The 12215-nt window shown below is 37.7% G+C and overlaps 1 protein-coding gene across 2 annotated transcripts in view; it reads left to right on the top strand.

Moving 5' to 3' along the window:
- The window catches only part of DYNC2H1 (dynein cytoplasmic 2 heavy chain 1), a 408806-nt gene that overhangs the window by 72081 nt on the left and 324510 nt on the right, over positions 1–12215 (top strand). For both annotated transcript variants that reach the window (XM_061143196.1, XM_061143187.1), the window contains exons 35-39: positions 1384–1607; positions 1979–2094; positions 3531–3730; positions 4541–4805; positions 6541–6748. In XM_061143196.1, coding sequence (XP_060999179.1) covers positions 1384–1607; positions 1979–2094; positions 3531–3730; positions 4541–4805; positions 6541–6748 — 1013 coding nt within the window. The remainder of the gene's footprint in view (positions 1–1383; positions 1608–1978; positions 2095–3530; positions 3731–4540; positions 4806–6540; positions 6749–12215) is intronic.

The raw sequence follows: 12215 nt of genomic DNA, 5'->3' as shown, positions 1-12215 counted from the left end.
TTTTGTTTTACTTAATACTCATCACAGTCCTTTGAGTTAGGTACTGTTATATTTTTTAAACTTTTTGGATGAGGAAACTACAGCTTGGTAAGTTAGCATAAGTAGTGGTGCTGGAAATTGAACTCAGGTGTATCTAATTCTGAAATTCATGTTTTTATTCATTATTGTATATGAATCTTAATAAACATTTAGCTATTCTGCTGCTGCTTACTTCTCCACATAGGAAATATACATTCATGTCATTAGAATGTAAACTTATTTGTATATAAAATATAGATTTCTCTCTATATGTGTAATGGTGAACACACAGGAAGTGGAAAGAACTGTGAAATTATCATCTTCTCCATAATGACATTTTCACAATACAAGTTTTTCAGGGTAGGCCAAGTAGTACCAATTCTAAATTTCTTGTAACTTCTGAGTTTACAGGAGTAAAATTTAAATGTTTAAACTCTTTCTTCATAAAGAAAAGAGAAACTATTAAGTTTTTACCTTTTACCATCAAAATTTATTTTTTCCCCTGTTCATTTTTGTCATTTCCTCCTCTTAGAAAGAAAAATTGTCCTTTTTCCCAACCCAAGCTAAATTTTCCATCTATACTTTGGGATCTGCTTCCCAGGGACTTTCTCTTCAGAGTTATTCCTGTCCTCCTCCTTCTCATTTCTCATTGGCTTTTAAACATAATCACATAACTTTCCTTCTAAATGATGTACAATATTATATATAGTAATACTATAGTATACTATTTAGTATAATTAAAACATAAGCAAACCTTCCCTTAATTCATCTTTTCTTCCACCATGCTCTTTTTCTTTTCTTTCCTTTATAGCCCGATTTTTTACTCTAGGTATTTCTACTTCATGGTGGTTCATTCATTGTTTACATATTATAATTCTAATTTTCTATTCTTACTGCTAGTTGAAAATACTCCCACTAGATATTCTCAAGATATTTTACTCTTCACTGTCATAGCATTTATTAACTATAATTGCTTGACTGTAGTATTCAATAGACTATAAACTCCAAAAGAGCAGGAACTGTTACTGACTTTAATTCAGAGTTTTGTTGTCTCTGTGTACTTAGGAACGCACCTAATGCAAGGAAGGCTTTTGGTAGACATAATATTGATTGAATGGACAGTCAAACTAGTTACCGTCACTGAAACTTTCAGCCTCAAAAAACTGATTATAAAGAATCTCTATAAAGTAGTCTAGTTCCTAAGGAGTTTATCATATGTTGAGTAGATGTTTAGCACACTAGAGGTTACTTTTTGCTAAGGTGATAAGATGTGTGTATAGAAATATGTCACAGTAAAACTTCTATTGGCAATATATTTTATAGTTACAGTTTCAAATACTTGATGCCTGTGTTTTAATATTTCAGGTAGAAATAAATTCTAATTCTGGGATCTTTATCACTATGAATCCTGCTGGAAAAGGCTATGGTGGAAGACAAAAACTGCCTGATAATCTTAAACAACTTTTTAGGCCAGTAGCCATGTCTCATCCAGACAATGAGCTTATTGCAGAAGTTATTCTGTATTCAGAAGGCTTTAAAGATGCTAAAGTGTTGGGCAGAAAATTGGTGGCTATCTTCAATCTATCCAGGTGAGTTTTCTTGTTTTAAAGTTTGAAATACTTTGTGTCTCCAGTGATTGGTCATGGTTATTAACGAGCATTTTCCACATTTGTCTAATTATATTGTACCTCAGGTATAGATAGGAAAGATTTTAGTTTGAATAACAAAAATGGCTGGCTCAAAAGTACGTGTTTTTAAATACTATTGATTTAATTTCACTTTTTTTCCTGTAAAACATTTTTAATGGAGTACTCTAGCTAAATGATATTTACTAAACTAAATTTCTGATTTACTAATTTTCTGATTTCTATGTGTTAGTAGTTGGATTTTGTATCTTTTAGTATGATAATAAAATGAATTTCTTATTTGATGCTTTATGATTTCCATGTCTTTACTTAAGGGAACTTTTGACACCTCAGCAACATTATGATTGGGGTTTGAGAGCTTTGAAGACAGTTCTGAGAGGAAGTGGAAATCTTCTGAGACAGCTGAAGAAAACTAGTGTTAAACAAAATGGTATGATTCATTATTTCAGTTATAATCTCATTTTTTACAATGTTTTAATTTAGTATAGTTTTAGATTTGTGTGAAAGGTATGCCTATAATATAGAGGGCTTCTGAATGGCATGCCCCTCCAGTGTCTCCTGTGTTAACATATGGGTATGATGCATTTATTAATTCTAACGAACCAATGTTGATTCGTTGTTTTTTAATAAAGTCCATAATGTATCCACATTGTTCCTGATTTTTACTTAATGTCCTATCATAACTTTTAAACATGCATTAAATATTAAACATTTGCGGTATATAGAGCAATAGTCTAGTCCACTTGTTTTCAATCCTTAATGTGAGTTAGAATCACCTAGAGGCTTGTTAGTAAATGGCAACCCACTCCAGTGTTCTTGCCTGGAGAATCCCAGGGAGAGGGGAGCCTGGTGGGCTGCTGTCTCTGAGGTCGCACAGAGTCGGACACGACTGAAGCAACAGCAGCAGCAGCAGAGGCTTGTTAGAACACAGATTTTTGGATCCTATCCTCAAAGTTCCTGATTTGGTAGGTCTGGAATAGTGTCTGAAAATTTATATAGTCTTAAAACAGGAACAAAAACCTTAGAAAAACATAATTTCTAAATTTTCTCTTTCAAGGACATAGTATACCAAACAAAATTATTCTTTTAAAGAGATATTTTAAGATTTAAAAAAAAATGCCTTTCAACCTAAGGATAATTTTAGATTTATTAAAGTTGCAAAGTTGGCATTTCGATTGTTTCATCTTTTTTGTTGTTTAGTCGCAAAATCATGTCTGATTTTTTTGTGACCCTGTGGACTGTAGCCCACCACGTTCCTCTGTCCATGGAATTTTCCAGGCAAGAATACCGGAGTGGGTTGCCATTTCCTTCTTCAGGGGACCTTCCTGACCCAGGGATAGAACCCGTGTCTCCTGCACTGGCAGATGGATTATAGGCAGATCTTTACCCCTGAGCTACCAGGGATGCCCCATTTGCTGTGGTACATTTGTCAAAACTGAGAAACTAAGGCTGATACATTAGCATTGACTGAATTCCAGGCTTCATTTGAATTTCAGCTGTTGTTATCACTGACGTCCTCTTTCTGTTCCAAGATCGAATCTGGGGTGCTGTGTTGCATTAAGCGGTCATGTCCCCTTTGTGTGCTCCGCTCCGTGACCCCTTCTCAGTCTGTTTTTGTTTTTATTGAAGTCTGGGTACCCTGGGATTCAGATTCTATGGAAAAGTGTTCATAACTCAGTAATACTTGTTTTTCAGCAGTTAAAAGATAGTTGAGTAAGCTTGCTATTTAACATAATAGCATATGCCATTAAATGTTACTAAATTCTAGTACATAAGTTAATTACTAATAATGTATATCAAGACAGTTAAAAACTTTACAGTCATTAGATTCATAACTGTAGTTTTAACATGAAACTTTTTTTCCAGTTAATGAAAGTCATATAGTGGTACAAGCACTGAGACTTAATACAATGTCGAAGTTCACTTTTGCTGATTGCACTCGGTTTGATGCACTGATTAAAGATGTGTTTCCTGGAATTGACTTTAAAGCAGTAGAATATGATGAACTGAGTGCTGCACTGAAGCAAGTCTTTGAGGAGGCCAATTATGAAATCATACCCAATCAGGTAACTGTCAAGACTACTTCATAATATATTGATCCTTTCTCCTGGTTAATTTTTATTAACTATCTTTATGCTTTATCTTTCAGTTTATCTTTCTTCTTTCAGTTTAAGTCTTACTCACTCTTTGAAGCCTTCCCTAATTTTCAAATCTAAATTAGATCCCCTTGCTGTGTGCTTTTTTTACCTTTGTAATATATACATTTTAATGTTCAACTGTATGATTAATACTGATTCTCTCCCACCAGATAGTTGTCTCCACGAAAAGTGGGATCCATGTCTATTTTACTAGTTTATTCTTAGTGCCTATGATGGAGTCTGGCATTAATATCAATAGATCCATCATATGTATTTTTGAAGGTTGATTATATATGATTTAAACTTTGACAGTTTCTTAGGAGAACTTCACTTTAGTAGGTCTTTTTATGAAGCAGAAATGCATGTTCAAAATGAATACCTTTTCCTCAGGATTTTTTTTGTTTTTTGGAAAGAGGTTATAAATGAATGAATGAATTAGCAAAATGAATAAAATATTGAATATATTTTGTTTGAATGAATAAATGAAGACAACCCTGAACGTTTGATAACTTGCTTCTTTTAAAGAAATATGAAATTAAAAATCACATTGTGTGTTCAGATTTATTTCATGATTCTTTTATTTAAGGCTTTATCTTTCATGGAAGAAATAGAAGGTTTAATTTATATGTTTGAAATAGAACAACTATTACAGATTGAAAGTGAAATTGTGTACAATTGTACACAATTGAAATGATCGTACATGGTAAATCATATATGAACATATTTCTTTTCTACTAGATCAAGAAGGCTTTAGAATTATATGAACAGTTACGCCAGAGGATGGGAGTTGTTATTGTTGGCCCAAGTGGTGCTGGAAAATCTACTCTTTGGAGAATGTTAAGGGCAGCACTTTGTAAAACTGGCAAAGTGGTAAAACAATATACCATGAATCCCAAAGCTATGCCTAGACATCAGTTACTAGGCCATATTGACATGGATACAAGGGAATGGTCTGATGGTGTTTTGACAAATAGTGCCCGTCAAGTAGTTCGAGAACCTCAAGGTTGGTCTCTGTTGTGTGATTCATTGATTTATTTTTAGAGGATGTTAGAGCTTGTCTGTAATTTTGTCTTTTTTGAGTCTTATACATGACCATAACCTGCTGTATCATGATCTACATTGATATTTTACTTTGAAGGGTCCAAAGACATCTTATCATTTTTATCTGTAGTCTATAGCAAAACTTTTATTATAATAGAAACTCCCATGTAACCTGGGTAAATTGTAGTTCATAACTAAATTAGTCTATTGAATAAATATAATATCTTTGCTTAATTGATTCTATAATGTTCATAAATAAGCAAAATGACACATTTCTATTTGGGGTTAAAATTTGTGTTTGTGCACGAACTTACCACTTTGAATATAGTACTTTCAAGAATTTTGAAAATTTAAGTCATATGATAGTAGGCTTCTGGTCTAAATTTTTGGCTTGGTATTGAACAGAATTTTTAGTCAAAATCTCAGAAGACTCCCTACTTTTTGTTAGGTCACAGTTTAACAACTTGCTCACTGCTTCTCCCCTTTGAAGTCACCCTTTTATATATCAAAGAGATTTGACAGTGGTGTATTGTTTACTTCTCATGTAGGACACTAAAGTGTAGCTTTCTCATATTTTCTTAAAGCACTATTACATAGAAAGTATTAATACATTCTAATGACATGGTGGAAGACAAAATCTAAAGAATGTCTCACAAGCTTGTGGAAATAGAAATACCTGGGTCTTGCTTAAAGCTCAACATTCAGAAAACTAAGATCATGGCATCCAGTCCCATCACTTCATGGCAAATAGATGGGGAAATAGTGGAAATTGTGTCAGACTTTATTTTTTTTGGGCCCAAAATCACTGCAGATGGTGATTGCAGCCATGAAATTAAAAGATGCTTACTCCTTGCAAGGAAAGTTATGACCAACCTAGACAGCATATTCAAAAGCAGAGACATTACTTTGCCCACAAAGATCTGTCTAGTCAAGGCTATGGTTTTTCCAGTAGTCATGTATGGATGTGAGAGTTGGACTGTAAAGAAAGCTGAGTGCCAAAGAATTGATACTTTTGAACTGGGTGTTGGAGAAGACTCTTGAGAGTCCCTTGGACTGCAAGGAGATCCAACCAGTCCATCCTAAAGGAAATCAGTCCTGAATATTCATTGGAAGGACTGATATTGAAGCTGAAGCTCCAATACTTTGGCCACCTGATACGAAGAGCTGAGTCATTTGAAAAGACCCTGATGTTGGGAAAGATTGAGGGCAGGAGGAGAAGGGGACGACAGAGGTTGAGATGGTTGGATGGTATCACCGACTCAATGGACATGGGTTTGGGTGAATTCTGGGAGTTGGTGATGGACAGGGAGGCCTGGCATGCTGCGGTTCATGGGGTCACAAAGAGTCGGACATGACTGAGCGACTTAACTGAACTGAAGGTCTTGCAGACCATGTTTTCTTTTATTGAGATTTCAGTTCTGTATGTTCATTAAATAAATAGAGCCTTATCGTGGAGTATATCATTGGGTCTTTAGCCAGCTGAGCCAGGATTGCCTATGAGTTCTCCACACATTTGTAGTATAAATTGACATGAAAAACTTCAACTTGTTCAACTCTTTGTTCTTTATATTTGGCTTCAGAAATATAAAATAGTATGAAAATTGCTTCTAAAGAATAATAGAGAATTATTCTTTATTTTTAAATATTATTATCCTTAAACATTTATTTTGCTCTCTCCATTTTTTGTTTGAAAATAGATGTTAGCTCATGGATAATCTGTGATGGTGATATTGATCCTGAATGGATAGAATCTCTGAATTCTGTTCTGGATGATAATCGACTACTCACTATGCCCAGTGGAGAAAGGATTCAGTTTGGCCAAAATGTTAACTTCGTATTTGAAACTCACGATTTAAGTTGTGCCTCACCAGCCACAATATCTAGAATGGGAATGATCTTTCTTAGGTAAGCACATTTGCATACATTGTGTTAGAATGTTTTCAATTATTATTTTGGTTTCATAGCTAAGTGACATGAGTGATACATGAGTAATATGTGAATATTTGTTTTTTCATTGTTTATTAACTTCTTTGCTACGTTTTTCTTCATTCAGCGTTCCTGTTTACTTAGTTGAACTATTTCAGCAGTGTAGTGGTATCACAGGAGAAGGACATGGCGACCCGCTCCAGTACTCTTGCCTGGAGAATCCTGTGGACAGAGGAGCCTGGTGGGCTGCTGTCCCTGGGGTCGCACAGAGTTGGACATGACTGAAGCCGCTTAGCATGCATGCATGCATTGGAGAAGGAAATGGCAACCCACTCCAGTGTTCTTGCCTGGAGAATCCCAGGGACGGGGGAGCCTGGTAGGCTGCTTTCTCTGGGGTCACGCAGGGCGGACACGACTGAAGCGATTTAGCAGCAGCAGCAGTAGCAGTGGTATCACAATTACTAAATAATTATTTTTTGTTTGCATAAATGGAACAGCAAGTATTTGTTTTTTCTTTTTTCTATAACTTTTCCTTTATGAATGAGTTCAGAGAAGTGAACATACTACTTATGAGCTGGAGGCTAATAATTTAAAGCTGAGAAGCAATATTTTACTCATAGAATTTTAGATTTATAGACTTTTAGAGCTAACCTAGGTTTAAATAGGTTAAAGATTTAATAGGATAAAGGAGTGCATCAGGCAGCCATAAGTACCACAGCCTCAACAACCTGGAGAAGGATGTGATGTTGTTGTGCCAGAACTGGCAGACCTTCAGCTTGGAGGGCTGCCTGATCTATGAAGACCCCATCATCTGGTGGTCGGTCTTCAGCAGCATGCAGCAGGAGTTTGAGAAGCAGGACGACGCTGCACAGGAGGAGAGCAACGAGCAGGGGAGGGAGGGCAGTGAGGAAGGCTGAGTTGGATCTCCCTCCCTCAAGGTGAAGACCAAGCTCAACCGGAGAGAAGGCCCAGGACTGGCTCAAGGGGGGCTGGAGGTGGCCAAGCTGTGGGTTCAGGGCCAGGCTGAGACGGTGTAGCCCTTAGCAGTAGCAGATAGCAGCGGATGTTTCAGTCTTGGGATAAAACTATGTAAACAAAAATCTGTATTTATATGGCAGAGAAGGTGTAGCACTGTTTGTGTCTGTCCCTGTTCTGGCATTAGTAGTATTTGTAAACAATATTAACTGTTTAGAGGAGGAGCTAAGATGGCGGAGGAATAGGATGGGGAGACCACTTTCTCCCCTACAAATTCATTGAAAGAACATTTGAATGCTTAGCAAACTTCACAAAACAACCTCTGACCGCTAGCGGAAGACATCAGGTGCCCAGAAAAGCAGCCCATCATCTTCAAAAGGAGGTAGGACAAAATATAAAAGATAAAAAGAGAGACAAAAGAGCTAGGGATGGAGACCTGTCCCGGGAAGGGAGTCGTAATAGAGGAAGTTTCCAAACACCAGGAAACCCTCGCACTGGTGGGTCTGGGGGAAGTTTTCAAATCTCGGAGGGCAACCTAACTGGGAGGAAAAATAAATAAAACCCACAGATTACATGCCTAAAAGCAACTCCCAGCAGAAAAGTACCCCAGACGCCCGCATCCGCCACCAGCAAGTGGGGGTGGAACGGAGAGGAGCGGACGGCATTGCTTAGGGTAAGGACTGAGCCCGAATGCCCTGAGGGCAATCGGAGGGAGCTAACGTGAGATAGCAACTTAAACTGTGGGATAGCAAGAGAGAGAAAATTAACTGGCCTGAACACACTGCCGGCCATTCGCAGAACAAAGGCACTGAGCAATTCCAGAGAAGAGCTAGCTGGCGGTGGACCTGCCCATCCCCTGCCGGAGGCGGGAGGCAGGGGTGAGGGGAAAGGGGCAAACTCGGCCCCAGAGATGGCTCCCCCTACCAAACTGCAAACAGGCTCCCAGTTTCTAACCAAAGATTTCCTGAGATTCTGGATGGTCGACATCTGCTGGGAGGGTCATGGCTAAACACAAGGCGCATGCAGCCTACTGGCGCAGGTGGAAACAGGCTGGGGCTGCGGAGGGGAGAAGGCGCTCCACACCCGGGGAGAGTGCGCCCGTCAAGCTCTTGGCTGCCTGAGCTGCTCAGGCCAGGGAAGGCACAAAACGCAGGCGCTACTGAGTCCGTGCTTTTGTGGAGAACCTGAAAACTGGAAGCGCATGTAACTCAGGGCCCGCTCCATAATAGAGCAGCCAGGAGCCTGAGCAGCGTACATGGGGAGAGCATACACCCGTGAGCGGGGCAAACCCAGTGTGGCCGGAACACTGTGAGTGCTCCCCACACACGCCAGCGATATCTGCTTGCAGCGCCCTTCCCTCCCCGCAGCACGAGTGAACTAGCGAACCTAAACAAGAGACCACCTCCGCCAGCCTGTGTCAGGGCGGAAATTAGACATTGAAGAGACTGGCAAACAGAAGCCAAATAAACAAAGGGAACCGCTTCAGAAGGGACCGGTGCAACAGATTAAAATCCCCGTAGGTAACACCGACTACACTGGAAGGGGCCTATAGTTATCAAGAAGTGTACGCTGGAACGAGGAGCTATCTGAAACTGAACCGAACCCACACTGCCCGCAACAGCTCCAGAGAAATTCCTAGATATGTTTTTACTCTTTTTTTTAAATTAAAAATTTTCTTTTCTTTTTTAAAATTTTTTTCTCTTTTATTTTCTTTTAAAATTCCCTATTACTCCTCCATTACTCCTTAACTTTCATTTTCTTTTTCATATATTTTTACTAGAAAAATTTTTTTTTCTTTTTTATTTTTTCTCTTATTTTCTTTTAAAGTCCTCTATTATTCCTCTATTACTCCTTCATTTTCATTTTCATTTCACTATAACCTCACCAAAAAAAAAAAAAAAAAAAAAAGAGGCTGTATTTTTAAACCAAACTTCATATGTATTTCTAAAATGTTTTGTGTTTTTGTTTTCAATATTGTATTTTTAAGAGTCTAACCTCTACTCTAGATTTTTAATCTTTGTTTTTCAGTATTTGATATCAATATTGTACATTTAAGAATCCAATATTCAGTACCCATTTTTACTCAGGAGTGTGTTGATTATTTTCCCACTTTTGACTCTCCGTTTTCTACCTCAGATCACCTCTATTTCCTACCTCCCCCTTCTCTTCCCAATCCAATTCTATGAATCTCTGTGGGTGTCTGGGCTATGGAGAACACTTTGGGAACAGAGAACTGCGTAGATGTGTCTCTCTCCTCTTGAGTCCTCCCTTTTCTCCTCCTGCTCATCTCTATCTCCCTCCTCCCTCTCCTCTTCTTCATATAACTCTGTGAACCTCTCTGGGGGTCCTTCATGGGGGAGAATCTTTTCACCATTAACCTAGAAGTTTTATCATCAGTGCTGTATAGTTGGAGAAGTCTTGAGACTACTGGAAGAATAAGACTGAAATCCAGAGGCAGGAGACTTAAGCCCAAAACCTGAGAACACCAGAAAACTCCTGACTACAGGGAACATTAAGTAATAAGAGGCCATCCAGAAGCCTCCATACCTACACTGAAACCAACTATCACCCAAGAGCCAATAAGTTCCAGAGCAAGACATACCACGCAAATTCTCCAGCAGCAGAGGAACATAGCCTTGAGCGTCAACATATAGGCTGCCCAAAGTCACACCTAACACATAGACCCATCTCAAAACTCACTACTGGATACTCCATTGCACTCCAGAGAGAAGAAATCCAGTTCCATGCACCAGAACACCGATGCAAGCTTCCCTAACCAGGAAACCTTGACAAGCCAATTGTCCAACCCCACCCACTGGGTGAAACCTCCACAATAAAAAGGAACCACAGACCACCAGAATATAGAAAGCCCACTCCAGACACAGCAATCTAGACAAGATGAAAAGGCAGAGAAATACCCAACAGGTAAAGGAACATGAAACATGCCCACCAAGTCAAACAAAAGAGGAGGAGATAGGGAATCTACCTGAAAAAGAATTTAGAATAATGATAACAAAAATGATCCAAAATCTTGGAAACAAAATGGAGTTACAGATAAATAGTCTGGAGATGAAGATTGAGAAGATGCAAGAAATGTTTTTAATAAGGACCTAGAAGAAATAAAAAAGAGTCAATTAAAAATGAATAACGCAATAAATGAGATCAGAAACACTCTGGAGGGAACTAACAGTAGAATAACAGAGACGGAAGATAGGATAAGTGAGGTAGAAGATAAAATGGAGGAAATAAATGAAGCAGAGAGGAAAAAAGAAAAAAGAATCAAAAGAAATGAGGACAACCTCAGGGACCTTTGGGACAATGTGAAACACCCCAACATTCGAATCATAGGAGTCCCAGAAGAAGACAAAAAGGAAGGCCATGAGAAAATACTTGAGGAGATAATAGCTGAAAACTTCCCTAAAATGGGGAAGGAAATAGTTACACAGATCCAAGAAACCCAGAGAGTCCCAAACAGGATAAACCCAAGGCAAAACACCCCACGACACATATTAATCAAATTAACAAAGATCAAACACAAAGAACAGATATTAAAAGCAGCAAGGGAGAAACAAGAAATAACACACAAAGGGATTCCCATAAGGGTAACAGCTGATCTATCAATAGAAACCCTCCAGGCCAGAAGGGAATGGCAGGACATACTGAAAGTAATGAAAGAGAATAACCTACAACCTAGATTACTGTATCCAGCAAGGATCTCATTCAGATATGAAGGAGAATTCAAAAGCTTTACAGACAAGCAAAAGCTGAGAGAATTCAGCACCACCAAACATTAACTGTTTAAAAAGAGGAAAAAAAAATGTGAATTGGGGAACATGCAACACCTGTTTTTCTTTTCTTTCCCTGGCAGTACTGTTTGGCTGCAGTTTGTAATCGCTGTAATTTAAGCTGTGGGTGAGTGTGTGTAGCTGTCCACTCCTCATACTGTATTTTATTTCATTTTTTTTTTCATTTTTTCTTCTTCTTTTTTTAAAAGTTAATTAATTTGTTTATTTTACTTTACAACCATACTGTATTTTATTGAACAAGTTTAAGTAGGGCCTATTAAATGGCCCGATCTTTCATTTTACAAATTTGAAACCTCTTTATTTAATATTTAATTTCTTCCTGAGTGTATTTGGAAGAGACTTGAAGAGCAAAAATAAACTAATTTTAGATTTCATCCACAGTAGTAACACAGTGGCATATTTGAGCCAGTTTCATTTCCCAAAATGAATTATTAGAAAGTTTTCTTTTACTTTTTGAATTTATATTTTAGAATTTGATATTTATCAGTCTATATACAATGTTCTACTCTTTTAGAATCATTTGAAATTGCTTTTGTTATCAAATTGATCCAGAAAGTTTCCAAAATTATTTAATTGATTACTTCTTTGATAATATTGTAGGAAGCATTTATATTAAACTAGCCACAAACTCCCAATTAATATTTTGAGGCATTATTTTTAAAATA

Source organism: Dama dama, chromosome 1, assembly GCF_033118175.1.
Source record: "Dama dama isolate Ldn47 chromosome 1, ASM3311817v1, whole genome shotgun sequence".
Classification (NCBI taxonomy): Eukaryota; Metazoa; Chordata; class Mammalia; order Artiodactyla; family Cervidae; genus Dama; species Dama dama.
The sequence above is the reverse complement of the archived record's forward strand: the minus strand, read 5'-3'. Positions and strand labels throughout refer to the sequence as shown.